This window comes from Oncorhynchus mykiss, chromosome 3 (genome assembly GCF_013265735.2).
Source record: "Oncorhynchus mykiss isolate Arlee chromosome 3, USDA_OmykA_1.1, whole genome shotgun sequence".
In the NCBI taxonomy this organism is placed as follows: Eukaryota; Metazoa; Chordata; class Actinopteri; order Salmoniformes; family Salmonidae; genus Oncorhynchus; species Oncorhynchus mykiss.
The window spans coordinates 45,434,956-45,462,951 of NC_048567.1; the positions used below are offsets into that span (position 1 = coordinate 45,434,956).

Here is a 27,996-nt window from a genome sequence, read left to right on the forward strand (position 1 = left end):
TCAAACAATTCACAACAATACACACAAATCGAAAAGTAAAAGAATGGAGTTAAGAAATATTTAAAATATTAGGACGAGGCCTACAAGATCGAACATAGGCCTACTAGAGAGATAATGATTAAAAAACATTAATGCCAAGATTATGGTACAATGCAGACAGTCAATCAATTACAATATCAGAATGTCCTTTGTCCCATTATAGGCTACAGTCATTATAAAACTGTACATTTGGATCTTGGATGCTGGTTGGTTGATAGCCGCAAGTTATTCACAATAACAATTCCATTTGAATGAACAATGTACTATGGCATCTGTGACAGCACGCACAGTGTCATTGAGGCCATCTCCATTTTGAAGTATTACATTTTCTTATTTTGTGTTTGAAAAAAGCATACAGCTATTATTGGTGATTTACTGCCACTTGCAGTGCTGGAGTCCTGAACCAAATTGTGTCATTGACTTGTGGCCACTAGAATGTGGTGATATACAGTATTTTAAAGACATTTAAAAATCATAGTTAACCCAACTTGAAGACAATGCTCTGATCATTGGCTGATCGCTCCCAACCCATAAGAAACTCAGTTGACTACTTTAAAATGGTGGAAGCCCTCAATGGCAATGTCCATGCTAAATTGGGTCATATCCACAATGAGTCCTCCAACTCTGAACCTTGCAAGCCTGCCTCTCCGACCTATGCAGAAATTAGTTATGTTATTTCACAACAGTAGTGGGTTGTGAAATAGATACATTGTTGGAATGTGGTTTTAACCTAATAGCATCCAGGAATAGACTCACCAGTTGTATTAATGTGTCCAGACAAGACTGACAGCTTCTCTGAGCCAGGCGAAATCATCATTATTATGGAGATAAATCCAAAGAAATGGAAATAGAAAAAGGTAAAACAAATTAAAAATGCACAGCTGCTTGATGTGATTGTGTGTTAGCTTTAGTTGGCCAGCCTGCATATCAACCTTTTTTTGTTGTTGCTTAAAATGGACCACCAGTCCGCTTGGCTAGCAACTTCAGAATCTCTGAACTACTGGCTTTTGCCCAAACTATTCACTCTAGCACGCTAGCTGCTTCTGTAGACTTTCAATCATTGGGCGTTAGCATTGGCTTGATAAACGACCTTCAGCATTGCACGCAGACATACAAAAAGGTACCCATGAATTCATCTGACTCAGGCTAAATAGAAAAAAAGGGTTTGATTGTCAAGGTCAAACAAATGTATGTACTGTATGTTGGCAACCGTTTAATCCAGGCGTTTGAGAACAGCCTTCGTCGTGTGTAATTCATGATAATCCCCCGGGTTCTCATACTTCACTGTTTAAATGACAGATAAAGGGTAGTTTAGATTTTTTTGCGGTGTATAAACCACCTGTGCCACAAACCATTGGAAGAAGCCGTAAACCCAAAGTAGGCCTACAACACATCATGCTACACTATTTTGCGAATAAAGCCTGTAAATTAGTGTTTACACTTGACAGAAACTACTGTAGCGCCGCTGATCAGTGAAATAAGGAAGCAACCTCTTCCTTCAAGGCAAAACAGTAACCTAAATGGACAGCCCAAGGTGCTTTCCCATTTTACTACAATAGAAGGGAGGTACAGTAGCCACATGATGCCAACAATGTAGCAGATCAAATAAATGCCAAGAGAAAATGAGAATCGGGTATTGACATATGAATCGGCACATCTGCATTTGAATCATTCACGAAATATTTCAACATACGAGGAAACGTTGTGCTTCTGAAGAGCATGACAAAAAACAAAAATCTTACTTGGGAATTTGTTTACGTGTTGAATTTTAGACAGCAAAATTAGTAATCTAACCCTGGGTTACAATCTGATAAGCAGTCATTAGTCAATTAATAAAAACTAATTACTTTTCCACATATTCAAGGAGAGAAAAGCTGATGAAAAAAATATTGCTTTGTCCAGTACAATATTTTATCCATCCTCTGACTGTTGATCATGGCTATCTGTATGTATATTCTACTCAGTAGTAAAGACAATAGGGGAAATCATATGTAGTTAAACCCTTTTTCTACTCGAGAGGCCTTGGGATTTTTTTGGGCTTAGTGCAAAAATATCAAATTGGTAGCTAAACTAATGAAAAAGAATGGGATAATAAACATTTATTCTTTGTCCAAACCTTGGTTCGTGATAGAGAAGTTTAAGACATATAGTCCAACAACAGGCTAACATTAGTGCCACATAATACAAGACATTTCAGAATACACACAATTAAATACATATATTTTATGAGAAGTGATATACCACTGCATGTAATATCTACTTTACACTTACAACATTATATGTTTGTATTCATGACAATGGGCTCAAAGACAATACTAGCAGTTGGATAGAAGAGCAATATATTGTGATCAGATGTAAGAGAAAATGCCACATCCAGTGACCCTCAGTGGAACACAAGTCGTAGAGTCGTATACTTGGCATACTCTGCAGGTCATCTTGTGTTACTCGGAGTACGGAGAACTCATCTGTATAATAGGGAAGTAAAAGTCAGACAAATGCTTAACTTATATGCAAATAAAAGATAAGATTATCGAATTTCAGCAGGTTCAGTCCATTGTTATTTGGAGACTGGCTTAGAGAGGCACAACTGCGTCTCTGCAATGATGAATGAGTTGGCTACAGTAGATAGGTCTACAGTATGGGGCTAGGCTAGCTAGCTGCAGTGTGTCTTTTAGGTGGGGGGGTGGGGTTACTGTACTCACGACAGTCTCAATCTCCAAGGGGCTTAGGTGCTGTGAGTACGTCAAACATCCCAGGGGACATGGGGGGGGGGGGGGGGGGGGGGATTCTGGGGAGGGAGGTTAGGCACTGGGGGCGGCAGCAGTGGAGAAGAGTTTCAGTGTTGGATAGCCATAGCTAGCTAACATAGCATCCCTCTGTTTCAACCGGGTGTTTGAGTAGGCTAAACTAGCTAGCTGCATCCGCTAGTTAACTGAAAAAAATAGAAATAAAAGCTAGCTCTCTAGCCCTCACTTTATTTAAGAAATGGATTTCAAAACTGTTCAACTATAGTCTTTGGAGTCAACTACTCACCACATGTTATGCACTGTAGTGCTAACTAGCTGTAGCTTATGCTTTTAGTACTAGATTTATTCGCTGATCCTTTGATTGGGTGGACAACATGTCAGTTCATGCTACAAGAGCTCTGATAGGTTGGAGGACATCCTCCAGAAGTTGACAATTACCGTGTAAGTCTATGGAAGCGGATGAGAAGCATGAGCCTCCTAGGTTTTGTATTGAAGTCAATGTGCCTAGAGAAGGACAGAAACTAGCTGTCCTCCGGCTACACCATGGTGCTACCCTGGTGCTACCCTACAGTGTGCTGTTGAAGATACTGTAGATCTTGATTGCAAAACGTTGTTTCAATAAATTATTTGGTGACGTGAATATATTTAGTATAGTTTTATCTAAAAAGGATAACTAATGTTTCACTATTCACATTTTTCAGAAATTCAGATGGTCCTCCCCTGACTAACATACACTACATTACCAAAAGTATGTATACACCTGCTCGTCAAACATTTCATTACAAAATAATGGGCATTAATATGGAGTTGGTCCCGCCTTTGCTGCTATAACAGCATCAACTCTTCTGGCAAGGCTTCACACTAGATGTTGGAAAATTGCTGCTTCCATTTAGCCACAAGAGCATTGGTGAAGTAGGGCACTGATGTAGGACAATTAGGCATGGCTCGCAGTCGGCATTCCAATTCATATCAAAGGTGTTCGATGTGGTTGAGGTCAGGGCTCTGTGCAGGCCAGTCAAGTTCTTCCACACCGATCTCGACAAACCATTTCTGTATGGACCTCGCTTTGTGCATGAGGGCATTGTCATACTGAAATAGGAAAGGGCCTTCCCCAAATTGTTGCTACAAAGGTGAAACACAGAATCGTCTAGAATGTCATTGTAGTGTTAAGATTTCCCTTCACTGGAACTAAGATGGCTAGCCCGGACCATGAAACAGCCCCGGACCATTATTCCTCCACAAAACTTTAGTTTGCAAGATGCATTGGGGCAGGTAGCATTCTACTGGCATCCGCCAAACTCAGATCCATCCGTCGGACTGCCAGCTGGTGAAGCGTAATTCATCACTCCAGAGAACGCATTTCCACTGCGCCAGAGTCCAATGGCGGCAAGCTTTACACCACTCCAGCCGACGATTGGCATTGTGCATGGTGATCTTAGGCTTGTGTGCGGCTACTCGGCCATGGAAACCCATTTCATGAAGGTCCCGGTGAACAGTACCTGTGCTGACGTTGCTTCGAGGCAGTTTGAAACTCGGTAGTAAGTGTTGCAACCGAGTCAGTCGATTTTTACACACTATGCGTTTCAGCACTCGGTGGTCCCGTTCTGTGAGCTTGTGTGTCCTACCACTTTGCGGTTGTTGCTCCTAGACGTTTCCACTTCACAATAACAGCACTTACAGTGGTAGCTCTAGCAAGGCAGAAATTTGACAAACTGATTTGTTGGAAAAGCGGCATCCTATGACGGTGCCACATTGAAAGTCACTGAGCTCTTTGGTAAGGCCAATCTACTGCCAATGTTTGTCTATGGAGATTGCATGGCAGTGCGCTCAATTTGAAACACCTGTCAGCAACGGGTGTGGCTAAAATAGCCAAATCCACTAATTTGAAGGGGTGTTCCACACACTATATTACACACACAAGTATCATTCAGATATATATATATATATATATATCTCTAATATAGCCTACAATGAGTGCATTTCAAATACACATCTTTGGTGCAGGTCTGCATGCATTGTCTGGTCTGCTCAAATTAGAAGATCATAACAAACTGTTGTGTACGCACTGCAAAGTGGAGATGGGGATCCATGTAGATGATATATATGGAAAGACTGCAAGAAGATAAAAAGAGAATATAGGCATTTTAGTGAACAACCATTGATAATTACATGTTGTGTACCAACCAGCCCCCTGTCCCCTCCCCAGTAACTAGGTACCACACGTAAACATCCCCACAAAACAATGAGAAAATGTTCCATAACATACTTTCATTCACAGAGAAGTTGCTGGAACCTAGGTGGTCACAATTCCTATATCTAAAGTACAAGTCAAACCCCTCTATCATAAACGTGTCTTGGTAACCATCTTGCCTTTGCTCTGCTGACTGTTGTAATGTCGTCTGAAGGACTCGTCTTTGGGGATGCCGGGGTAGAGGAACTTGAGCGGGTTCTCAGGGACCTCTCCGTCTGCGATGACCTTGTAGTCCCGGATGATGTTGGCGAACGGGAGAGCGCTGAGGCGTGATTTGGTGTACGGCTCCACTGAGATTAATTTAGCCTCTCCTGTTGACACAGACACAACCAAAGAGCCAATCAGAGTTGGATGTTTACAGAATACATTTAAGACACTGAAAGTTTAGGTGCTAATTGTTTACGTAAAATTTTGGGATTTCAATGTTGACCGCATGATTCAGATAAGATAAATGGATTCATATTTTATGAAACCACACAAATCATTTGTTTTAGGAAATGGTGTGGGGAAGTGTGACTCTTTATGTCTAATGAGGTCCTTTCTGGACAATATTTATCTCCATGAAAGGGACCTTTTTGGCTCAAGAGCAGATGCAAAAGTTCCATATAGCCTCTTCAAGGTCAATTTCTCACGTCGCCACAGTAATTGACAACCGAGCGGGCCTCACCACTGTCGGACTGCTTCACCCAGGTGAAAGTGATCCCACCCAGGTGGCTCTCACTGAAGCGCAGCAGGAATGTCCCAGGCTCCTTGTCCTTCAAACAGGCCCTCTCTGTCTCCTTACTGACAAAGCCCATGATGCAGCTGAAGGAAGCACAAGCAAACCACACCATCAGTTACATTATGCAGAAACACCCACTAACGTAATGAAGTACACTGTTCTAAAGCCCTCTGAGTAAATAGATTAAATGAATGGAACTGAACCTAAATGATTAATTTCCCGATTCCCGCAAAACTAGAAGTGTAGGCCTACATTGTCGGCCCGCTATACAGTTCTATGACGACTACCGTTTGTAAAACAGGTAGTTGCATTGGCTTGATTGATTCCTGACAAAAGGTTAAGACTAGGCTATAATCATTTTGCCTATTTAAGATCTGAATATCAGCTACCCAAGTTACATCAGGAGTTATCTGGAGTCAATTTGCAATGATAATTGATGTATTTACACACTGGGAAATGCAGTATTCGCTATGAATCAGCTCAGCAAAAAAAAAAAAAAGACTTAATACCAACGTGAAATCATTGATTATCATGACAATTTAGCAGTCGTGAGTAGTCTAGTTTAATATTGTCCATTTTATTTGGACCGGTCCTGTTTTTAGGATATGGTGTTTGTTAAAATGTTAAGTCATATTTTCATCAAAGCACATTTTTAAAAAAAAATTATATGGGGTGCCATTTAAGGATGTAAAGTGTCTGTCACATGACATGAATTTGTTCTCCAGTCTAGGCTACAGAAAAACCACAAATGCTACTACAGAGCGTTCGTTGGTGGAGCGCTGCATCTCTCCAACAGCGCCCTGGTTAGGCGAGCTGGGCATATTGGCAAGCTAAATATTTTTTAGTCCCTGCCTTTGGCAAAGTAAGCGCTGCTTATCATTGGGTGGAATCAGCACTCACCTAAATAGCCCATATGACAATGGGTGAGAAAAGTTCATTGTTTTGGGGCAGAATTATGTGAGGTGTTATGCGTTGTTGGAAGTGCGTCTTCTTGGCGAGTTTAGCTAGCAAAATGCTACCCTCGTCAATCTGCAGCCCTAGGCGGCCACCTAATCTTTCTTAATGGGCACGCCAGCCCTGGCCTAAGGGGATAGGGGTTGTTTCTGGACAGGCCACAAGTCTCACTTGTCGTTCCAGATGGGAAGCAGGTGCTTCTTGATGAGCTCCAGGATGAAATCCAGCCACATCCAAAAACTGAAAGGCTTCCCAGGAATATTCTCCTGGAAAAAGCAGACGGAATGGGAAAGAGATGAGAATTACCCTTAACTTTATACTGAAAGATGCCATAAACGTTTATCAATTTATTTTGAGGTGATTTTTTTTGTTGGAGAAGGACTCCACTAGGAGCTGAAATTAAAAAGTCAACCCCTTCAAGATGGAGAATGACAGTACAGTATGTATATGAAAGCTTCTACATAAAGGGAGTATTTGTTACTAAGACATGACATCATCCACCTTGTGTGTTTAAGACTTGCAGTAGTAGGACTATAGGAATTGGTAGGACTGCTTGACCTACCTTGCAGAATTTGGACCAGGATACTTGACATTCATTGTGAGAGGCTTGCTGACCTACAGTGAAGATTAGTCATATAATTCTGAATATCAACTAACCAGTACACATTTCATACACTATGAATATTCAGCTATTATTGTACAAAAATAACAATCCTTAGATAATATAGAACGATTTCATACTTGGAAGTCAGAGATTCTAAACAAATATCTGATAATTCATATTACTATTCTGTCAAACTTGAAAATACTTGCGACTGTTCGCCGTTCCTCATGAACTGGGCATGTATGCCAAGAGTTTTATGCTCTAATGAAATGTGTACAACTAGGCTGCTGTACCCATGAGTTTCTCTCCCAGCATGCACAGCTGCTCCCTGTTGAGGCCCCGCCCAGTGAAAGTCGAGAACTGCCAACTCAGCACTTCAGAGAGCTGGCCCCAACTGGCCCGCAGAGGACTGGCAAAGAAGTCCGGGTTCTAGAGAGAGAGAATTCAAAAACAACCCCCATATCCACTTAGTAAAATACCACAGTATGCCATCATAGCAGCAAGATTTGTGACCTGTTGCCACAAGAAAAGGGCAACCAGTGAAGAACAAACACTGTTGTAAATTCAACCCATATTTATTTATTTTCCCTATTCTACTTTAACAATTTGAACATTCACGACATTTGAAATGTCTTTATTTTTTTGGAACTTATAAGTGCAATGTTTACTTTTCATCTATTGTTTATTTCACTTTTGTATATGATCTATTCACTTGCTTTGGCAAAGTTAACATATGTTTCCCATGCCAACAAAGCCCCTTGAATTGAATTTTGAGAGAGAGAGCGAGAAAGGCAGAGGGGGAGGGTTAGAGAGTATAATAAAAGATAACACCTAAAACAATGGTAGTGTGTGTTGTCAGCTCACCCTGGGTTCGTCAGTCAGCATGTTGTACCACATGATGGAGGCCCAGCCTCCAGTCAGCTGGCTAACATTGGAGATGACCACCAGAGGAAAAGAGCAGGTCTGCAGAGAGAGAGAGACACACACACACACAATCCCTCCCAATGTGTTCTCCAATCTCATAAAACAGTTTTTAAAAATGCTGCGTTATCCTTGCAAGGGTAAAGTGCTAGAGTACTGAAAACAAGGGTGCCAATAATTAGCTAACTCAGCAAAAAAAGAAACGTCCATTTTTCAGGACCCTCTTTCAAAGATAATTCGTAAAAATCCAAATAACTTCACAGATCTTCATTGTAAAGGGTTTAAACACTTTCCCATGAATGTTCAATGAACAATGAACAATTAATGAACAAGCACATGTGGAACGGTCATGAAGACACTAACAGCTTACAGACTGTAGCCAATTAAGGTCACAGTCTGTGTGAACGTGCTTAGGCATGCTGCAAGGAGGCATGAGGACTACAGATGTGGCCAGGGCAATAAATTGCAATGTCTGTACTGTGAGAGGCCTAAGACAGCGCTACAGGCAGACAGGACAGACAGCTGATCGTCCTCGCAGTGGCAGACCACGTGTAAAAACATTTGCACAGGATCGGTACATCCTAACATCACACCTGTGGGACAGGTTCAGGATGGCAACAACAACTGCCCGAGTTACACCAAGAATGCACAATCCCTCCATCAGTGCTCAGACTGTCCGCAATAGGCTGAGAGGCTAGACTGAGAACTTGTAGGCCAGTTGTAAGGCAGGTCCTTACCAGACATCACCAGCAACAATGGGCACAAACCCACCGTCGCTGGACCAGACAGGACTGGCAAAAAGTGCTCTTCACTGACGAGTTGCGTTTTTGTCTAACCAGGGGTGATGATTGGATTCGCGTTTATCGTCGAAGGAATGAGCATTACACCGAGGCCTATACTCTGGAGCGGGATCGATTTGGAGATGGAGGGTCCGTCATGGTCTGGGGTGGTGTGTCACAGCATCATCGGACTGAGCTTGTTGTCATTGCAGGCAATCTCAACGCTGTGCATTACAGGGAAGACATCCTCCTCCCTCATGTGGTACCCTTCCTGCAGGCTCATCCTGACATAACCCTCCAGCATGACAATGCCACCAGCCATACTGCTCATTCTGTGCGCGATTTCCTGCAAGACAGGAATGTCAGTGTTCTGCCATGGCCAGCGAAGAGCCCGAATCTCAATCCCATTGAGCAAGTCTGGGACCTGTTGGATGAGAGGGTGAGGGCTAGGGCCATTTCCCCCCCAGAAATGTCCGGGAACTTGCAGGTACCTCGGTAGAAGATTGGGGTAACATCTCACAGCAAGAACTGGCAAATCTGGTGCAGTCCAGGAGGAGGAGATGCACTGCAACACTTAATGCAGCTGGTGGCTACACCAGATACTGACTGTTACTTTTGACCCCCCCGCCTTTGTTAAGGGACACATTATTCAATTTCTGTTAGTCACATGTCTGTGGAACTTGTTCAGATTGTCTCAGTTGTTGAATCTTGTTATGTTCATACAAATATTTACACATGTTAAGTTTGCTAAAAATGAACGTAGTTGACATTGAGAGGACATTTCTTTTTTTGCAGAGTTTATTACTTGTTAAACAATTGTATTGAGCAACTGTATTAGTATAAAATATAAATGTTTCCATTTTCTTGAGCCTGCAAGGAGGCCAATAATTATGGACCTGACTGCACACAGAAAGTATATGCTTGCCTTTACGGAACTGAATAGACATCATACCGTTACTTGCTGGGTCTATGGGCCCTAGGCTTAACTAATTGTTCTGTAACCTGACTGTGTGCATTAATATGAGAAGTAAGCATATGCGACCAGGTATTGAATGCATGTACCCAGGAGACAGCAAAAGTACAGAGTTCAGGGCCAGCTCCGTCTTGACCTCTTGGTCAGCCAGGCCATGCATATTATAATTTGTTCTGATGGTGACGAAAATAAACATACAAAAGGGAAAACTAGAGACAGACATACCCAAACAGACTCTACACCAAACGAAAGGCCTCACGTCCACCAAAGAAACAAGCAGCCTCACGGCTCTGACTGACAAACACCTTGATTGCCTGCACTTGTGGGCTTAAAAAGGCTTGGCTCAGCATTTAGACCCGGCTGGTGCTGCCCCCTGGGGATGGAGGGTTGAAGTATTGTCATGACGTTGGCCTCTTTGGCTATAGCAAGTCCATCCCCCTCTCCCTGCCTCCCCCTTGCCTCCTTCAACTAGGCTGCTGTGGTCAGAGGTCGTAAATTCCTGAGAAGACCTCATGGACACAGTTATAGAGTCGTTTTTCATAGAGACAAAGGAAATCCTTCCGCCTCACAGAACTTGAGGTACGAACAAATTTCATGTTCCGGAGAAAGGGTAAAAGATCGGTGAAGAATCCAGCTACGAACTGGTCAGTTTGTCACAACTTGGGAAGCCCATGGGAGACGGTGTGGCCACATTACCATAACGCTGTTTATATAATAGCCCCAGATATAAGGTTTACTTTATCTAATTGTTGTATAAGATGAATGAGTGAGTATGATACTGTTTACACAATTTTACAATGTGATTTGGGACTGTTTAATGAAGGAAAACTCAAAAAGGGAATTGGATTTGAACTAAATCGAGGACCGCCCCTGAGCCCAGTTAGGGTCAGACATCCTGGGACAGACCTTTTCTGCCAACGAATGTCACTTTGAACTATCCCCTCTAACCAAGACAGAGAGAGAGAGTGAGAGAGACTGACAATTCTACAAAAGAAAGACTTTTCACCAACGATCAAGACGACACACTTCTCCTTTGTCTAACAAGCCGCCATGCCGGTTTAGCCCACTAGGGCACATCCTCCTATCATTACATTTACCTTTGTTTGTTTATGCATTTCTGTGAATTACTTAGTAATAAATCAATTATTTAAGACAATTGATGTATGGATGACTCAAAGTGAAGACTGGGTTCATGCAGATAACCAACAACTTACGACGTTTGGAATGAGACTAACATGAGGTAAAGTAAATAATTCATTAATTCGAAGACTAATTGATCAGATACAATATCTGAAAAGTTATTTTAGGAAATGATAACTTTGTAATCTGAATATTTTTCCTTGGTGCCCCGACTTCCTAGTTAATTAGTTACGTGATTAATCAGTTGATCGCGCAGTAACTAATTACAGAGAATCTTTGATAAAAACTATCAGTCTTCAGTTAATGATAGTAAAGACACGACAGTATCTAGTCATGCTCCTAAGACCTAAACTACATAACATATTCCTTAACATTAAACAAGGACTAATAATAACTGACAATTTATGCTATGTGGGGGTTCTAAGGCGTGTGTGAGGGACTATATGTGGAGTATTGTAAGAATGTGTGTGGGAGTGTGTGTGTCGTATTCAGGATGTGTGAAGGAGTGTGTAGACTGACTGACCTCCAGGTCGATGTTAATGCCCTGTATGTTGAACTGGGCCTCGAAGCTGAGGGAGTGGAGCTCCTCCGTCACAGAGAGAGGACCCTGGAACCAGCAGAATACACACACACACACACACTTTACTAAACCTTTTCCTCAGAACACATTAAATACAATAGCCAAGGGCTACAAAACCATTTTTGTTCAGTGAGTGACCCACTAAAAAGTGTCATACATTTCAATGACAAACTATCAACAAGGATAAGGAATTTGTTCTATTTAACAAAGAACAGCATTCAATAACAAGGCTGGGAAAACCATCTATGAAGAAATCATATTTTCTCTTCAGTATATGAGTAATCGGGCTAAGTTTGATAGTGGCATTCATTAAGTACATTTCTGGATGAAATAAGGATCCTGTATCCTAAGAGCATGTGAGGGAAGGCTTGACCTGAGTTTTGTTGGGTCATGTGAATAAAAAAAGGTCAAATAAAAAATATACACAAAAATGAGTTTATGATTTTTTTTTAACTCAGAAAGAGTTAACAAGGTTTTTCATCTGCGGTAAAATGGTGCCATCTCGAAACGTATACAAACAAACACACTATTGTCCTGAAAAGGAGTAAAAAAAAATATTAAAAAAAAACTTCAAATTGAGGGGAAAACTTGAAAACCATGGTAATGTTGCCCTCTACCGTTTTAAGAAAGCAACTACTTTTTCTTAATGGAAGTGTTTGAGTTGTGTTTTTTAAACGATATCACCTCAGGCAAAGTAATTGACCTCTAAATAAATCGGAATTATTAAACTCTTAATTCACCTCAGTGTCCAATCACTTTAATTAAATGACCTCTGGTTGACCAGAATTTATATTTTTTGTAGTTGTCATTTAAAGACTTAGTGTCTCCCCAAAGCATTTCTAAAAAGGCTAACATGGAAAACAAAAAAGGTTTGCACTAGTAACCACAGTCAAAAAGTCCAATTTGGCCATATCTCAAAAATTCATAAAACAAATATTTGCTTAATTTAAGGCATACGGTTCGCAGTGTGGTTACTGTTAGGTTTCAAAATCAGATTTTAAGAAGGAATAGGCAGCGTTTTTGAGTTTGTGGCTGTGGAAACTAGTGTCAACCGCAAACAAATCTGAAGGTCAAGTTTCAAAGGTCAAGCTTTCCTAAAGTTCACTGTGCTAGAGTGTAACCTTTTGATAGGCTTGAGTCACTGACCCTTAACCATCATTTAGGGAGAAACAAAAATTACTGTTCAACTGTCATATTTCCCCTCACCTCGTTCACCTTTATACCGTTAACATATTTCTTCTCTTTCAGCTGCTGAAGATAAATATACAGAAATTAATCATAAAATGAACTATTCATACAATTTCATGTACAGCTAGGCCAGAGCAATCATTATAAATCATTTTTGCAATATAACAACAGGGTCACTGCAACAGTTGCATACGTCCAGTATGGCTGCTGCAGCCAGTCCCACTGGACCAAATCAGTTTTGAGTTTCACTAAACCTGTGGATTAACAGATTTGAGTTTGAAATTGTTATGAATATGTTAGTGGGGACAGTGAAGGTGAGAGATTACCAAGTGTCTGAACTCTACAGATAGACAGCCATTAGATGATTCCTCCACGTCCATTACTTTGGTGGTGGAAGTCAGGATGAAGAACTGACGATGTCTGAAGGGAGAGGGATGCGGTAAAGCCACAGTTAATAGTCTGAACTAAACACACACACACACAATGAGCTAAGATACATGGCAAACGCATGCAGAGGTAAAAACAACTCAATTTCAAGGTGAATTCCAGGCAACTGATCATTCCAATCATTTAAACCGGGTCATCTGATTTGTAATCAAAAATGGCTTCTCGTATCGCTCTTTTTGGTCACTGTTCTACCTCATCCCTACACACGTCACTTGATATTGGCCTAAATAACAGTAGAAGGAAATTCCCACTGAACAGCCCACACAAGTATACTCACACTCTGCCAGGGGGGAGGTGCCTACACACAGGGGAAAATAATATAGAAAAAAGCTAAATTACTCCATATTGTAGTGCCAGCTTGCTAATGGATGTCTATGAAACATTGTTTATAGAACACAGTATATCCGTGTGACATGTTCACACACAGTATGTGTAACAGAGCTTGCAAAGAGCAACCACTGGTTCGCTCACCCTTCAAAGTGAATGTGCCACAATATTTCTGTGTTACATTGCCACCAGTGTACAAACATTGGCTAAAAGATGGAGATTAAAATGCTTTTGCGGACGTCTTACTTGTCAAATATCGTCTTCACTTTCAGTTGATAATCCACCTCTGGGAGTTTGACCAACAATCTGGATATACAACGTGATCAAAACAGAAATACTGACTAAAAACACACATTTAATATGCACCCACACACACACACACACACACACAACAAATTGATAATCACAATTGAGTTGTCTTGCATCTTGATACACATACTGTACCTGACTTTGGTGGTGAACTGCACCCCGGTCTTGATGATGAGAGGTTTCTGGGGGTGGGTTGGCATCCATGGCTGCTTCTCCACCACAAATGAGCTGTGGCCATTGCACAAAGGATGACACAAAGATGGCACACAAGAGAACGACAATAGCATGAGAGCAGTTGAATACACCACCTAGATTTGGGTGGAGGCAATATAAGTCAAGTCCATTTCCCTGTCAACAAGACCATTAATGCTGCCCTATGCGTCCAGTTTTTTGGGGATAATTATTTTGTGATGGATATTTTATTAAATTATTTGTATTTACAAGTGTGGTTGCATCCTAAAGTTTGCAGGCCTTCCATTTACGTTCAGCCTTTCTAAATTCACAAGTCTGGTCATTTAACCAAAGGGAGACTGGCAGACAGTTTATGCTTTGTTTAAACTGGTGCGCCGCCGACTCTAAAGTAGAGTCTGACATATGCATCTAGTTAGATAAGGGTAGGTATCTGACCAGAGGTGTGTGGTTTTGTTGAGGTTAGTACCTTTTGATGAGGTGGTCGATGAGGTATTTGACCTGCTCCTCCAGCTGCGGTCTCTGCAAGGAGATGGGGTCGCTCGCATAGGTCACCTTCAGGATAAGTTCTCCCAGTTTGTCCAGCTGACGTTTCATCTGGAACAGACTCTGGGCCGTCAGAGTAAACCTGTAGTGAGAGAGAGAGAGAGAGAGGTCCCAAGTTACTGTGTTTTAGGATTGAGTTATGAGTTAAGAACAGTGTCTCGGGGCCTGATTGGCGTCACACTTTTTCTCCATCCCTAGCAAACACAGCTGATTAATCAAAATTGCATTCTAAACTGGAGATCATGATTAGGTGATTATTGGAGTCAGGTGTGTTAGTTGGGGCTGGGGAAAAACTGACACCAATCAGGCCCTCGAGGACTGGAATTGCCCACCCCTTAAGTGATAGCAAAGCTGATCTGAAAATGACAAATTCTGTGTGTGTGTGCGGTATATGTACGTGTGCATGCATTCCTGCACATGTGCGTTTTACCAGTTCTGGAGCTGGTCCAGTCCAGTGAGCAGTGGGCCACCTATACAGTTGATCTGCTGCCTGCGTTTCCACTCCATCAGCTCTGGGTTCAGCTGGGAGGCTATCAGAGCGTCAATCTCTTTCATCACGTCACTCATTTTAGACAGGATCTCCTGTGGCGGAACAATAAAATCTCAATGCTGGTCCGGAACTGCTGTGTGACTCAGTTGGCAAGTGCATGGTGCGCGCAACGCCAGGGTTGTGGGTTCGATTCCCACTTGGGCCAATCCATATGATTATGTATGCACTAATTGATGTAAGTAGTATAAGCCCAAATTCAATTAATATTCTTTGATATCGTAACTCACTGAACTGTTTTGCAGTATTAAATCAAACTTGCAGTATTGTGCTTGATGCCTCGGTGCGCTCCACATGTCGCAGGCCCCAAAAACGGAAAGTCTAACAATCGTATCTATATACTGTAGATAAATATTCATAGAGTTGTATAGACTTAAACTGCATCAGACAGCAATTGCATAAGTACCTAACACAGTTATAAATGACAAATGGTGGCACCAATTCAAATAAATGCATATTCACTCCCAGATAAGGGCTTTGACTGTTTACAGCCATAGAGAGTAAAAAGGTGCAGCTGACAAACATAGCTGATTGCTGGTTTATCTAAATGTATGCATGTTAGTGTCCCCACACCTTCCTCCTAAAGTCCAGGTTGTTGAGAATCTCCTGCAGTCGGGCCACTTCCTGTTCCATCCGCTCTGTGTTCCTGTCCGCCTGATCTGAGGGACACAAGCACATCTAATATGACAGCGGGGGGGGGGGGGGGAATAACAACTTTGGTAACACTTTAAAGGGGCAATCTGGTATTTGTATGTACATTTTTAGACTTTCAAATTAATGCAGTATAGCCATTGATTATTGAAGAATATAACAAAAAGGTGGTGATCGCTATGTTGTTTTTCAAATCCCAAATTGCCCATTTTAAGCCTATATGCCTTACAGTGCATTATAACCGCATCATAATGCATTACACCTGCAGGGCTTAAGTAAAGTCTTACCCTTAGTTATTCAATCATTCCACCACATCAGGCCACCAGAGGGTAAGACACAGCTATTGCCATATTACTTACAGCTATCCGATATTATATGAGAGCTATCAAATCATCTCAGATCTTAGGGGATTCCATAGGGGATAGGAGCTGGAAGTTGATTTCAGATTGGCCAGATAGCTGACCTCGAGACTGGATAGTTTTGAAGCGTAAGTCAAAGTCATCTTGCATGTCCTCTAGACATTTCACTGCCGGGTCCAGCATCTGCACACTACTCCTGATCACGACCACCCTGTTGTCCATGTTCTTCTGTCTCTCGAAGGCCACGGAATTCTGTACAGACTTCTCCAACGGGCCCTGTCAAGAAGATAGAGGTTAACCACACACACACGTAGGATCTTAAAATTTGAGCCAGTTTCCTACAGCAGGAAAATAATCCTGCAGCAACAGGATGCAAATTATTATGTGGATTATAATTAAATGGGGTCGATACATTTTTTGTAAAGGATCATGACAACCTTTTGAAGCCTTTTAAAACCTCAAATACACTACAAGTTTAACATTTCCTGCATTGTGAGAATGTTCTCCAGCAACAGGGGGATCAAATTAAGATGCTACATCTGTATGCACACACACAGGCCTTTCGGTTGCACTTTAGTCTAAACTCTTCCTGCCTCTGTTTTCCCAGGTATTTTGAGGAAAGAAAGATAAGAGGGGGAAAATCATGGAGGTTTCCTGGTGACATAACAGAGTGACACACCTGTTCCGGTATGTTGGCTGAGGCGATGATACGACGCTCCTCTCTGAGGCTAGTGGAGATAACCCCGGCCATGAGCAGAGGGTAGGCTTTGTATTTTATCTGAAACACACACACACACACACGATATTTGAATCTCTTAGCGAAACTGCTAATGTGTTGGGTTGACAGTCGCTGGACCTGGGTTTGAATTCTGGTGCGGGCTAACCCCCTGAATTCGCTGCAATATTATGCTACTGCTGTCTACACCGCTTGACATACGCAGGCCCCTGCCTGCATGCGATCTAAACCCAGTCCCACTGCACTTCTACTGGGCACAAACTTGTTGAATCAAAGCGGTTTCATTGTAATTTGTCAACGTATTTAACTTACACTGTTGTTTTGAGGGTAACATTTCAACCACAGGATTATATCATGGTAACCAATTTTCAACATAGACAAACCTTATATAAAATATGTTGAATTTGTACCTTTAAAACAATGTCAGATCTTTAAGGTTATATCCACTATCAGAAGAAAAAAATACACTGCTCAAAAAAATAAAGGGAACACTAAAATAACACATCCTAGATCTGAATGAATGAAATATTCTTATTAAATACTTTTTTCTTTACATAGTTGAATGTGCTGACAACAAAAATCACACAAAAATTATCAATGGAAATCAAATTTATCAACCCATGGAAGTCTGGAATTGGAGTCACACTCAAAATTAAAGTGGAAAACTACACTACAGGCTGATCCAACTTTGATGTAATGTCCTTAAAACAAGTCAAAATGAGGCTCAGTAGTGTGTGTGGCCTCCACGTACCTGTATGACCTCCCTACAACGCCTGGGCATGCTCCTGGTGAGGTGGCGGATGTTCTCCTGAGGGATCTCCTCCCAGACCTGGACTAAAGCATCTGCGAACTCCTGGACAGTCTGTGATGCAACGTGGCTGGATGGAGCGAGACATGATGTCCCAGATGTGCTCAATTGGATTCAGGTCTGGGGAACGGGCGGGCCAGTCCATAGCATCAATGCCTTCCTCTTGCAGGAACTGCTGACACCCTCCAGCCACATGAGGTCTAGCATTGTCTTGCATTAGGAAGAACCCAGGGCCAACCGCACCAGCATATGGTCTCACAAGGGGTCTGAGGATCTCATCTCGGTACCTACTGGCAGTCAGGCTACCTCTGGCGAGCACATGGAGGGCTGTGCGGCCCCCCAAAGAAATGCCACCCCACACCATGACTGACCCACCGCCAAACCGGTCATGCTGCACGTGCTCAGTGTGAACCTGCTTTCATCTGTGAAGAGCACAGGGCGCCAGTGGCGAATTTGCCAATCTTGGTGTTCTCTGGCAAATCCCAAATGTCCTGCACGGTGTTGGGCTGTAAGCCCCCCCCCCCCCCTCCACCTGTGGACCTCGGGACCTCCAAATCCAGACCTCCATGGGTTGATAAATTTGATTTCCATTGCTAATTTGTGTGATTTTGTTGTCAGCACATTCAACTATGTAAAGAAAAAAGTAGTTAATAAGAATATTTCATTCATTCAGATTTACGATGTGTTATTTTAGTGTTCCCTTTATTTTTTTGAGCAGTGTATATAGGCTGGGCAGCACCTCCTACTGGAGAATTGATCTATCTACAGCTACCCTTTGGTCTCCCATACAGGATTTTAATCCTACCCATTTTTTTTACAACACATAGGCTTAGTGTTTCAAGCTCTGATTGATTTAAAATTTTAGGATATTGAATTGTATAACATGACTTTTATAGTTTCAGTCACCTCAATATGGCCATGGATGTGATACTCATTTTAAGGTTGATGACTTAATACTATTGAATTGTGTTTGGTTGACAACGCAACCAGATATCAACATTTGAATGAGATATCTTCTGCTTGGATAGTGCCATCTGTACCATTGACTAGCTTTCATTTGTTGGTTTTCCAAATTAATAGTTTGTGTTTGATTCCCGTCAATATCTCAAGCAAAAATCGAACTTAAAGAATAGGGCTAAGCCAGTTGCTCAGATGGACAGCAGTAGATACATCTCCTTAAAATGTTGATATTTGGTTGCGTTGTCAACCAAACACAATTCAATAATATTAAGTCATCTAACATTCAATCTTAAAAACGAGTAACACATCCACATCCATTCAGTAACCATATTGAGGTTTCGGAAACTATAAAAGTTATGTAATCATATAAAAGCTTGCATGTTCACGATAGCATGCATCGAGTGTCGCAGGTCTGTGGAGATCTTCACAATTGCTGTAATATGTGTAGAATCTGGAACGACATTGATCACTTGCACCATGTACTTTTAACGTAATCTCAACTGCAATCCAGGTCATTTGGTTTTGCTACTAGATTAATCACAGTGGACAACACAATCTGTTGTGTAAATAAACAAAATATCTGACATCATATTCCCATTTGAACTTTGATGTGCTTTTAAAAAATGGGCGAAAGCCCAGTTTTAGACATTTGGGTGACAAGTAAGCCAAAAATCTGACATTGTTTTTCCATTGGAATTTGGTTGTCCTTTTAAAGATGGTTGAAAGCATGGTGATAGCACATTGGAAATTCAACTAACTTTTGGCTGTCTTTTTGAGTGGGTTGTAGGTTGTAATCTCATTGATCAACGACTCAACCAAATATTATTCATGTTGAAATGACGTGGTGTGACCAGTGGGTCTCTGTCTCCCTCTCATTTAATGTCTATCCCTGTCAATTAAAGTACTATAAAAAAAAAAAATTAAACACAACATTTATCGAACTTAAAGGATAAAGGTGAAATAAAACTAAATAAAATGATTTTCTCTAAGAGCTTTTTGAAAGTGCGTTCTGTCAAGATATGGTGGTTTCTCAGAAACACAAATAGAGCATGGGGAGAACATGAGGCTAATAGCGGATTTATGCTTGATCCGGAAATACGGTCCGGAGGCTCTGTACGGAGGGTGTGACGCAATTGTGGAGCATCCGGAGGCCCAATCGAGCTTTGTACGGCGATGGCGTGCCTCCCAAATTTTGTAACAATGCGGAGGGCTCCGTATAGCTCCGCATTGACATGATTGGTTGATGGTAGGCGGGGGCGGGAATTCCTGCAAACACACACAAACTCAGTTCCTTGACAACAGGTCTGCTCAATTGCTCTGCAAAGCACAAGTAGTAAGAATGCTCTGACCTCTGCAGAGGCCGTATCGTCGTAAATGCTGTACGACCAAAACGCAGATTTGGATTGACCATGCAGAGCCTTTTAGGTTTGCCCTACTTTCTCCTTAGAATGTAGTGTATTGACCAATAAGGAAGTATTTAACTTCAAAGGGGGTTTTCCAGACACTGTACATCCTTGAGTAACCTGAACCCACTGTACTGTCATTGCTCTCCACCGTGTCGTAGAATTACAACATGTTAATCACATTACTCTTATATAAGAATGTAATCTTATACTAGCACTCACTTTTTATTTATTTAGAGGCAACAAACGAGTTCTTAACTCTCATGTGTCGGTGTGAAGAGAGAGAAGCCTCTGAGATTGAACGTCAACAGTAGATTTACGATGGCTTGGTGATAAGACAACATTCCATGAATAGTGTGTGTGCCTTTCTGTCGGTGCCAAGGAGACCCAACCTCCATTTTCTTTTTAAAGGAAAGGACCTAGGTCTGTTGCATTAGTATTCCTGTATAAGCAAGCAGTAAATGAACTAGAGAGAGATATTTGGTGCCATGTAAATCTTGATGTCTGTTGCATGAGAGCACAATGTACCTTTGTATACACTCTTATCTGTGAAATGTCATGAACATTCAAGAGGATGGACTTTGCTATAAAATGCTGTGGCTTAGACCTGCTGGTTGGGCTCTCAACTAAATCAGCCACAGGTGGGTCATTGACAAGCTCCTTTACTGCAGTAATTAAATAATAATGTTTGATTGTTTTGAGGAAGTCTAAAATGGTCTTTGATTAGAATAATTCCACCACAACCGACACAGCACACACAGAGAAAGTCTGCCATCAGGTGTGTGTGTGTGAAGTATCAGGTCTGCCATCAGCAAAAAACAAAATCTACTATGACAGTTTGAACAAGGAGACATTTACTGTAAATAGACCAGGCCTACATGGGCCGTGTTTATTAGGCACAAAATGTAAGAAAGAGGGAAACAGGTATTAGCTGAACTTATTCAATAAGAAATGCTTGTTTTGCTACAGTGTATCCTAACAAACAAAACCATGAATGGACTTGCCCTCTGTACCCCTTAATTTGTTCCTTTCTTTAGCAGTCTCTGTGATCTGAACCCAGTTCTTTGCAAAATGTGTCTCAAACACCACATGCATCTTGCCATATTTTTATCTGGTTTTGCAAAATGCCGCAGATTCTCTCAAGGCCTCTGTGACAAAACGGAAAGTTTTGATGTGAACATGTGAAACCTGATTTCTCTTTCAGTCTTTGTCTTTGACCAATGACAGGAGGGTGATTCAGTCTTGAAAACCCACGCGATACCCTTTAAATCACCACAATGACAACTACAGCACAAACAAACAGCGTCAGCTCAACAGTGTAATTCAGCCTACTGTATTCAGAGAAAGACAGTAAAACCCCCATCTATCATCCCTCTGACTTTTTTTAGCTGATCAAGAGAAATCCCCTTGGAAAAATAGGTTCTGAGTGATCGGCTCTAAGAGTGTATGAAAGGCTACCTAAAAACGGGTTATTTGGCTGTCCCCATAGGAGAACCCTTTGAAGAATCCTTTTGAGAGAGGGTTCTATCTAGAAGCAAAGGGTTTTACCTGGTACTTGGCTGAGGCGACAGGTAGCCTAGTGGTTAAGAGCATTGGGCCAGTAGCCAAGATTTTGCTGGTTTGAATCCCTGAGCGGTCTAGGTGAAATATCTGCCACTTAACCCTAAATTGCTCCTGTAAGTCGCTCTGGATAAGAGCATCTGCTAAATGACTCAAATCTAAAAATAAAAATAAATGTATTGTCATTGTGGATATTGTGGATTCAGCTATTTCAGCCACACCCGTTGCCGACAGGTGTATAAACTCAAGCACACCGCCATGTAAATCTCCATAGATAAACATTGGCAGTAGAATGGCCTTACTGAAGAGCTCAAATTACTTTCAACGTGGAACCGTCATAGCATGCCTCCTTTCCAACAAGTCAGTTTGTCAAATTTCTGCCCTGCTAGAGATTCCCCGGTCAACTGTAAGTGCTGTTATTGTGAAGTGGAAACGTCTAGGAGCAAAAAGGGCTTAGCCGCAAAATGTTATGCCACAAGCTCACAGAATGGGACCACAGAGTGCTGAAGCGTGTAAAAATCTTTCCAGTGAAGGGAAATCTGACGTTCTAGACGATTCTGAGCCTTCCACTTTGTGGCAACAGTTTGGGGAAGGTCCTTTGTTTCAGCATGACAACGCCCCCGTGCACAAAGCGAGGTCCGTACCGAACTGGTTTTGTCGAGATCGGTGTGGAAGAACTTGACTGGCTTGCACAGAGCCCTGACCTTAACCCCTTTGGGATGAATTGGAACGCAGTCAGCGAGCCAGGCCTAATCGCCCAACATCAGTGCCCGACCTCATTAATGCTCGTGGCTGAATGGAAGCAAGTCCCCACAGCAAATGTTCCAACATCTACTGGAAAGCCTTTCCAGAAGAGTGGAGGCTGTTATAGCAGCAAAGGGGGGTGACCAACTCCATATTAATTCCCATGATTTTGCAATGAGGTGTTCAACGAACAGGTGTCCACAGTTCTGTTCAAACGATTTGAGGTAGTGCACATGTGGCTATTCTGTGTTGAGTGGTTAAGAAATAGGTATTCTTATATGCTTAATTTAGAGTTATTAATGTAAATGTAATTGTTCTACAAATGTTGGGCTATATGTTTAGATTTTTAATACATTAAGGCTGCATGATTATTTGAAAAAAGGTGCTAGAAAGACATGAGCTCTGCTTTGGTTTTTTTTTTGCACAGGTTGTACACACTACATCAGTCTCTCATTCACAATTTGACAAGCACTTGATAATGCTTAGAATTTCACAGCGGCATCCCCTTTGTGTTGCCGTAATGCACCCTAAAAAAAAAAACATGCCTTTTGTGTCCAGTGGCTGTTGTGCCCTTCTCCTCGAGTGCTACGCACTCCATCACGCGATCGGGTCTTTCTCGCAGGTTACAAGTGAAGACAGACACATCGGGGAGGCAACTGCTCGCGTCCTTATCCAATTCCAAGATGCATATTGAAGATATTGGAAAAACTGTCCACATTTACTTTGTCAGCCAACAAGATGAGTAGGCCTAACAAACAGCAAAAGTACTAGCCTATGTCAATCTACTGTCCCCCATAGTACAAAGGTTGACCTACTCTATTCTCTGCAAGAAATAAAGGGCATTATCGCTTTTATACAATGGGTTACCAACATGTTAAAATATTGATCAACATGTTGATTCAAAATGTTATTTTGATTCATTTATTCATACTATTTCATCCTTTCACAAGATATAGTCACAACACAAATCTAGGTTTGCTAGAGACGCGACCCAGTCGTTCGTTCTATATGTTCCATTGCCATACTGGCTGGCAACGTTCTTATCCCTAGCTTACTAGCTGGCCAACTACGACTAACTTACAGTCATGTCAAACAGTGCAGACAGCTTTTTATAGCGGAGATCAATTTTATAATTTACCTTACTGGGCTGATGAGACAATGGATTGTGCAGTCAGATGGAACAGAGTAAATAGGCATTTAAATGTCATAGATTTAGCTGGTGGTAACTTGTAGAATAGACACCAGTTAGAATGCGCTTTTAAAACAATCAGCATTAGACCCACCCGTTGTATAAAATGTTGATAAACTATTAGGCTATTTCTTCACAATATAAGCACATGGTAGGAGGCTATAAGCGTGAATATTCCATTAGCGGAAAACACCATTATCAAATGCAATTATGCACGTAATGCTTTTATTATAAATGTGCATGTTTATGGTGAAAATTATCTTCCCCAAAATTGAAACTCACATGCTGCTTATGTATGCCAGTTATCCGCTTTACAAGGGTTGTAAGAGCCTAACTGTGCTTAATTTGAATCAGTTATTTGGCCACTTTAGTTGTGATACAAAACCTTATTGAAACATATAGGCCTATGAGCTAGGCTACATTGTTTCTTATGCTAGGCATCATTCACAAGTGACACATAATTCACAAGTGACAGGCTAATATTGTCAGCCATCAGACTATTCTTGATTTAATCTCGTCTTTACATATACTAAATCATTTTTTTGTGAATTTTGTTTTGATTTAGAATGGACCATTATCATGCACCTGTATCGAAAAACAGGGGCAGCAGAAAGCAATAAGTCATCTATGCACTTAAATAGTGAATGGAAGACGCTTTTCCCCGTGGTTCATTTTCATGCCAGCCAGGTAAGCTGTACTCCTGTAAATATAAGCAATGTGCTTAATATTAGGAAAGTTGAAAAATAAATATAGTAGTCCTAGCCTATAGAAAGCGGATCCTCTTTTTAGTAGAGGCAATCACTGTTTTCTCACGCAATTGCATAGCCTGTTGAAAGGTTGCGCAACATGAGCGCTCATGTGTGTTTGATTCGATATTCCATTGCATTTGCATTGATGTCAGAGTGATTATAGGGACAACAGAGCGCTGAGTACCTAGAGCGCTGAGTACCAGGGAGTTAGCAAGTTTGGTAGGCTACTAATGACCATCAGCAGCATCAGAGGTTGGAGAATCCTAAGGGTGTGGGCGGTAATACGGTCACCGCAACAGCCCTAGGTTGTACTAAATCACCTCAATGCATCAATTTCAAGGAGAGACTGTTATCAATGTTGGATATGCATGGTGTATGGTAGGCTGGCAAACTGATTTAGCGCAGCATTCAGTCGGGTTTTAACTAGGTAAGGTGTATGCAGGGCTCATTTTGGTCGCATATGCTCCTAAGTCATTTACTGTGCGACCTGGAATTTTATTTTGAGAGTACTAGTGGGACTACAAAAAAGTATATATCACCTAAGATAATTCTTGCTACAATTAGGCTTCGCTGTACCGCTGCCACTGAGTGCCATACACCACGGTCCCGGACACAGCAATCAATTGCACTTATAGGCCTATGGCTGGCCAATCAGTTAGCTCAAATTACAGTGTCTGCAGCTTCCTCGAGCACACAGCAAAATGTATACTGTGAGATTTCTAAACTTTTAAAACTATGACTAGAGAGAGCGTCAATGAATACAGAAAACAGCTGCTGTTTTTAATGAGCGAGTTCATCTTTTGTTTTTATTCAGCACTTTTTGAAGCCATAAAATGTGCTTCTTCCACTCGCACATCAACCAGAACTGCAGCTGCATTGAATGAGTAGTTGAGTGTAGGCTTGCATTGTTATTATTAGCGGAGGGATGGTGAGAGGCAGACCCTCTGCTGCTCTCTCCGCTGAACCTGACCATCAGATGCAGGCACCATCAGTCCAGTAAAAATCATTTTTATAATAATTATTTACATGTATGCTCACTCAAGTAATACAATGGAGCCATTACCGGTGTGGTCATATACCTCATGTTTTGAAATAATTAAAAAATGACCTTGCCAACATCATTGGCAGGGCATTTTAAGCATAGCCAACAGTGATAATGTATTGGGCTTATAGCCTACGGCACAAACCTCATCGCTACCGAACTGTTTTTAAGTGTAAACTAATCGGAACAGTGGATTTCAGCATGCAGGTTTTTGTATCAACATTTTAGCTTTTTAATAATAAACAATGTATTTGAAGGGTTATTCGTTTCGAGAGCACAGCATGTGCTTCAAACATAGCTAGATTTAATATAGGCCCAATAAAGGCTTTTATCTAAATCAACGTACAAATCTGCTTTTCTGATGCTCCTGAATGTTATGTTGTGCTCCTAATTTTAAGTTGGAAGCACCAGTGCTACATACAAGAAATACTTGTATGGTATTGTAATGGAGGTTGTTGTGGCACCTGTAACTGCTTGTTGATGTTCTTCAGGTTGTGTCTTTGTAGGAAGTTCTGTTCCTGAGAACACTGCCTGTCCAACTGAGACAGGAGATTGCTGAGGAGAACTGTCGCCATGGACTCATGGTGTGCGGCCATATCCCTGAAAAAGGCACATACACAGCTAAGAGAAAGTGTATCCAATTTCACCGTGTTTAATCCAAATGTGATTAATAAGAACATGTAGAAGATACACTGAGTATTCAAAACATGACAAAACACCTGCTCTTTCCATGACATAGACTGACCAGGTGAATCCAGATGAAAGCTATAATCCCATATTAATGTCACTTGGGGGGGGGGGTATAAAAAGGTGATGTTTTGCACCAGATTTAGCTGACAGAATTATTTACAGCTGCAGTCTCCCCAGGTGAACATATAGACATGAAAACATTATGTACAAACACACGTTTTAAAAACAGAGATCAGGGACATTGATGTGGGACCTGATAATATTTGTAAAGTACCCATCAAAAAAATATATATATTGCACACAGCCCAGTTAATGCACCTATTGAGATTAAGACACAGTAGTCCAGTGTTGTAGTGTAGTATTTTGACACTCCAAACCAAATGAATACATGTGTGCAAACACCCATTCACAGACACCAGTACAGATACACACACTCACCAGTCCTGGCTTTCAATCCAGTCAGAAAGCACCTGCCGAATCCCCATAGGGAAGTTGTCATCATAAAGGTAATCCACCTGCTCCAGGTATTTGAACTCGAGCTGTTGAATTTGTTTCCATTGACTCATTCTGTGGTACAATGCCAACACAAAAGCATATTAAAAACGCCAAATCAATTACACTTCAGAGAGGGTCATTGAAGGAGCAGTGCTTGTAAAATTAAGCTTATTTTTGTCCTGATAAGTAATAGTTTATGATTATGCTCTTTTTGAATAGTCTACCTATTATCAAACTGTGCTGCATATTGTGTTTTATTTACGTATCAAATCAAACTTTATTTGCCACTTGCGCCGAATTCAACAAGTGTAGACTTTACCGTGAAATGCTTACTTACAAGCCAGTTCAAGGAGAATAAAATATTTACCAAGTTGGCTAAAATAAAAAGTAATAATAAAAAGTAACAATAAGAATAACAATAACGAGGTTATATACAGGGGACACCGGTACAGGCTAGTTGAGGTAATCTGTACATGTAGATGGGGGCAAAATTACTATATGCATAGGTAACAAACAGCGTGTATCAGCATTGTTACCATCACTTCCGACTTCTTGTAATTCCCATTTTTACAGCAGCATTAGCTTTTCTTACCTTTATTTCTGTAGCGGACCAGGATTTTTTTTTAAATGTATTCTGTAGTCATTGACTATCAAAACATAATTGTTTGTGAGACGTCACGGTTTGTGAAAGCCTACCTGTGTCTTTCAACTCGGTGCTCTCTATCACATAAATATCCACCGTACACAAGTCATGAGAATGTTTTTCAGTTGTTTCCTCTTGAAGCCTTCGTGAATTCCCGACCACATACTTATTTTACGTTGATCGTCATGTAACAGGCCTGCCTTACAGGTTTTGTCATCTCCCTCCCACGCAACTTGGTCTCAGAGCATTTCGTATTATTCTGTACATAAACCCGTTTCTTATGATGTGTTAGACAGGTGGATGGGTGGTTGTAAAACACAAATATCTAGCAACCCAAAGGTTGAGAGTTCAAATCTTATCAAGGACAACTTTAGCATTTTAGCGACTTTTCAACTACTTACTACTTTTTAGCTACTTTGCAACTACTTAGCTAACCCTAACCTGAACTATTTTTAGAAAACCCTTCACCTAACATTAACCCTTAACACCTTTAACTCCTAAGTGTAACATTAATCTTAACCCGTAGCCTAGCTAACGTTAGCGAGCTAACTAACTGAATGGAGTGTTTCTGGAAATGGGCGTGTGTGGATCATCAGCAATGCTTGTAACTATTAGCTTTACACAAATCATTATACATCGAGTTAAAAACAAAGGTGTCATTGTATGCTGATGATAATTGTTTTCTTTTAAATCCACAATTTGTAT

At 41.2% G+C, this 27,996-nt stretch overlaps 1 protein-coding gene across 4 annotated transcripts; it reads right to left on the reverse strand.

Annotated features, from left to right (window-relative positions):
* LOC110520023 (signal transducer and activator of transcription 4) lies at nt 1-27,813 on the reverse strand. Of its 4 annotated transcripts, XR_005046275.1 has the most exons (23): nt 27,345-27,811; nt 26,592-26,720; nt 25,928-26,063; nt 16,952-17,050; nt 16,377-16,548; nt 15,836-15,921; nt 15,146-15,297; nt 14,639-14,797; nt 14,116-14,208; nt 13,918-13,977; nt 13,622-13,642; nt 13,224-13,317; nt 12,916-12,960; nt 11,653-11,736; nt 8,181-8,279; nt 7,610-7,745; nt 7,275-7,327; nt 6,884-6,978; nt 5,705-5,841; nt 5,157-5,348; nt 4,853-4,898; nt 796-2,504; nt 1-691 (listed from the first exon to the last, which is right to left on the reverse strand). XR_005046275.1 is itself a non-coding variant. In XM_036974234.1 (22 exons), exons 2-22 carry the CDS (start codon nt 26,717-26,719, stop codon nt 2,501-2,503), a joined length of 2,088 nt encoding a protein of 695 aa, XP_036830129.1. In that variant the 5' UTR covers nt 26,720; nt 27,345-27,813; the 3' UTR covers nt 1-2,500. The 4 variants fall into 4 exon arrangements, 3 of the variants coding, with proteins under 3 accessions (XP_036830129.1, XP_036830128.1, XP_036830127.1); XM_036974234.1 differs by having other exon boundaries at nt 1-2,504; nt 12,916-12,957; nt 27,345-27,813; XM_036974233.1 differs by having other exon boundaries at nt 1-2,504; nt 27,241-27,813.
* Nucleotides 27,814-27,996: the final 183 nt, after the last annotated feature.